The 3,285-nt window shown below is 43.9% G+C and overlaps 1 protein-coding gene across 1 annotated transcript in view; it reads left to right on the top strand.

Annotated features, from left to right (window-relative positions):
* LACBIDRAFT_328728 (uncharacterized protein) overlaps nt 1-800 on the top strand; it is a gene marked incomplete at both ends in the record, with an annotated part of 1,624 nt that extends 824 nt beyond the window's left edge. The window contains 3 exons of the mRNA XM_001882856.1: nt 127-222; nt 291-483; nt 544-800. Coding sequence (XP_001882891.1) covers nt 127-222; nt 291-483; nt 544-800 — 546 coding nt within the window. The remainder of the gene's footprint in view (nt 1-126; nt 223-290; nt 484-543) is intronic.
* Nucleotides 801-3,285: the final 2,485 nt, after the last annotated feature.

Below are 3,285 nucleotides of genomic sequence, written 5' to 3'. Positions count from 1 at the left end.
CCGACGTTATGATGGGTGGGTGTGATGGCCCCAACACTATCACTGCAGCTGACACTGTGCGTTATTTTTTATTTTATTTTCTGTCGAGCAGAACCCAATTTTAATATTGCGTACCGCCTTGCTCAGATGGCAGTGGACAACCTCTTTGGTGACGAAGAAGTCAAGGACACCGCTTCCTCTCCCAAAGAGAAAGGCAAGAAGCGTGCTGCCTCTGGTCCCAAGGTAAGCTGCTATTATTGCGAGAGTCCACTGCCACGTTGTTAACTTCATATTTTATTCGGACATAACAGACCCCAGCCAAATCCAAGCGTGCCGAAACGGTCAGCATTCCCTACGACGCTGTTCCAGGCATGGACACTAACAGTCGCGAATTTCACAAGGCCCTCGTCGTCGAGCATGCCAAAGGCAGTTGCGCCGGCGACAAATGTCCTCGTACTGAACCGCCCTTTATTAGTGGTTTAGCAGATCTTCAGTCTCGTCAAAGTTCGTATTTATCTTTTATCTTCATAAATCGTAAACTAACACGCTCGTCCTTTGTTATAGACGAGTCTGCCAACTCCTTGCTCATCGACAACCCTCTGTACAGGGAGATCTTAGCGCGCGCACATGCTGCTGTTACCAACCGCATGCCAGCTTATCCCACCCTTGCTTATTTCAAGCAGCAAGAGGTCGATCTTCGTGAACGCGTTCTTCTCAGCATGCAGCGCCTCGACTTGGAGCTTCGTCTTCGCGATGTACTTGTCGCTGATTACGAAATTGCCCTTGCCCAGATTGCTGAGCGTGAAGTAACTAAGGAGTAGTAGAACTATCCGAACTTTTTTCGTAGACGGACACCTAGAGCCCGCATGTATAGTTGACTACGCATGGAAAATCTAGAAGGCACTTGCGCATTATGTTTATAAACTGCTGGAGGTTTTATCAAACTTTAGCCAATTTTAAAGCATAAGTCTACTGAGCCTCTTCTTCACTTAAATCTTCGATTTCTTCTAAGTCCCCGGTAGTGTTTGGAAGTCCGGTCTCGTGACTGGAAAAAGACCGTAACCAGACCGGACCAAGACCGCAAAAGACCGGACCTGCGGTTACGGTCTTTTATTTTTGAAAAGTAAAGACCGCAATAAAACCGGTTAACGTGAACCGGTCTTGACCGGTTTGGACCGGTCTTTTGTAGCCCCTTAAATACCCTTTAAAACGCACCCAAGAACGTACGATTTGGTAAAAAAACGAGAGAGATATGAATTAAAATGTAAATTACTTTTGGGAATAATAGATGTACCAGACTTATTTTATAGAAGCACCAATTCCTAACGGAACTTAACGTTCTTGGGCTCGTTTTGGAGCTATTAGAGATGTTAATAAATTTACCGATTCATAATTTTAAAATATTGGCCTAAAGACCGGTCATAAACCGGTTAAAACCGATGCAGACCGAAACCGGTCTATAGACCGCAAAAAACCGCGGTCTGTGGTCTTTTTGCGGTCCGGTCTGGTCTTTTGACCTCTGGGGAAAATGCAGACCGGTTACGGTTACGGTTAACGCCCCTGGGCATCAAAAAACCGGACCGAACCGGACTTTCAAACACTAGTCCCCGGATTCATCTGCGGAAGACCCATCAAGATTAACTCCTTCAAAGTAGTAATCTCTTGCGTTAGGTCTTTCTTCAACGCCTGTGTTTTCGATTTCATTCAGTTCCTCATTGCTTGCATCAATAAGTGTACTGAAGTGCTCAGGTAAGTCGATCCTTTCTCTTGCGAAATACGGAATGACTCTGAACGCTCCAATTTTATTGTGATTGACTGATCCGTCTAGTTCACAAACTATATATGAACCTCCCTTTGTTCGTCGTACCACAATCATAGGTCCCAGGTATCTTGGTTGCATTTTACTATTTAATGACAAGGATACCTGTGAATTTCTGAAAAGCACCAGGTCTCCGGGTTTATACATTCGACCACTGATTTTATGGTGGTGGCTCAGTTCATATTTTGCCACTCTTTTCATTTTTTCTAAGGTGACCCTCTCGCGCATTTCCGCCACATGCTGCCTGTGTTTTGCTAATGCTTTGGCTCTATAGCCAATCAATTCTACAGTGGACAACATACGATCTGGTAATTTTACTAACCAGGTAGCCTCCTGTACGTCGAGAGGTAATATTGGATGCGCGCCTGTTACCATAAAGAACGGCGAACAACCAAATCTTTTTCTAATCGTGATCCTGTCAGCCCAAAGTACTTGCCAAAAGAACCAATACCACTTGGCAAGGTTCTTGGGTCCACAGCACTTTGTGAGCATTTGTATAATATCCCAATGGGGCCTTTCGATTCTGCCATTTGCCTTAGAATTATACGGAGATATCCTAATACCCTTTATCCCGAATTTTTCTTCGAGCCATTTTACAGCAGCAAGGAAAACCGAACCATTGTCAGTTATTATTACTTCTAGACAACCCCATCTGCAGATGACTTCTTCAAAAAGCCATAAGCCGACAGTTCTTGCAGTTTCACTTTTTAGGGGTTTTCCTTCAACCCAGCTTGACAGTGCACACCTCCCATGGACGATGTATTTACATCCATTAGATTTCGGAGTCATGTGTACGGTATCAGCGTGTAGTTGTTAGAAAATAGATGGTGTATGTGTCACGGTGGGTGGGATTTCCACTACATGTTTGGTACGTTCCTGACAACGCTGGCATGTTTTCACATACCAATGTACATCTCTTTCGATTTCAGGCCACCAAAAACGCTCCGTTAACATATTCTGCGTAGCATATGCTCCCCTATGTCCCATAGCATCGTGTGCAGATCTCATCATGTACATTCGGTGAGACTTGTCGACCACTAGCTTGTGACGTGATTCAATGCTTCGACGATATAATCTAGTGTTTGAAAGTCCGGTTAGGTTAGGTTATTGGGTGCCCAGGGGCTCTAACCGAGACCGAGACCGGTTAGGGTTCGTTCCCAGACGCAAAATAACCTAACTGGACCGAAGATAACCGATGAAAACCGGTTAGTTGCAGTTACTAACCGGTTAGGACCGAAAAAATAGAAAATCGATTAAAACGCGTATATTTTTCATATTCCTTGCAGTAAACATTATTGCCATGCGTCGTAGCTTTAAAACAAGCCCAAGAACGCTAAATTCGGTGAAGAATTGACAATTTTATAATAATATTCTTGAAAGCCTACTATTTTAGCCAATAATTTAGAGATTTGACCATAACTCTGTCAGATTTTTAGCGTTTCTCATGCTTTTAGATGCGTTTTGAAGGGGTATAATAGGGTCGGTTG

The sequence above is a fragment of the Laccaria bicolor genome, genomic scaffold (genome assembly GCF_000143565.1).
Source record: "Laccaria bicolor S238N-H82 LACBIscaffold_18 genomic scaffold, whole genome shotgun sequence".
Lineage (NCBI taxonomy): Eukaryota > Fungi > Basidiomycota > Agaricomycetes > Agaricales > Hydnangiaceae > Laccaria > Laccaria bicolor.
Note: the sequence above shows the minus strand (reverse complement) of the source record. Positions and strands in the feature narration are given on the sequence as shown.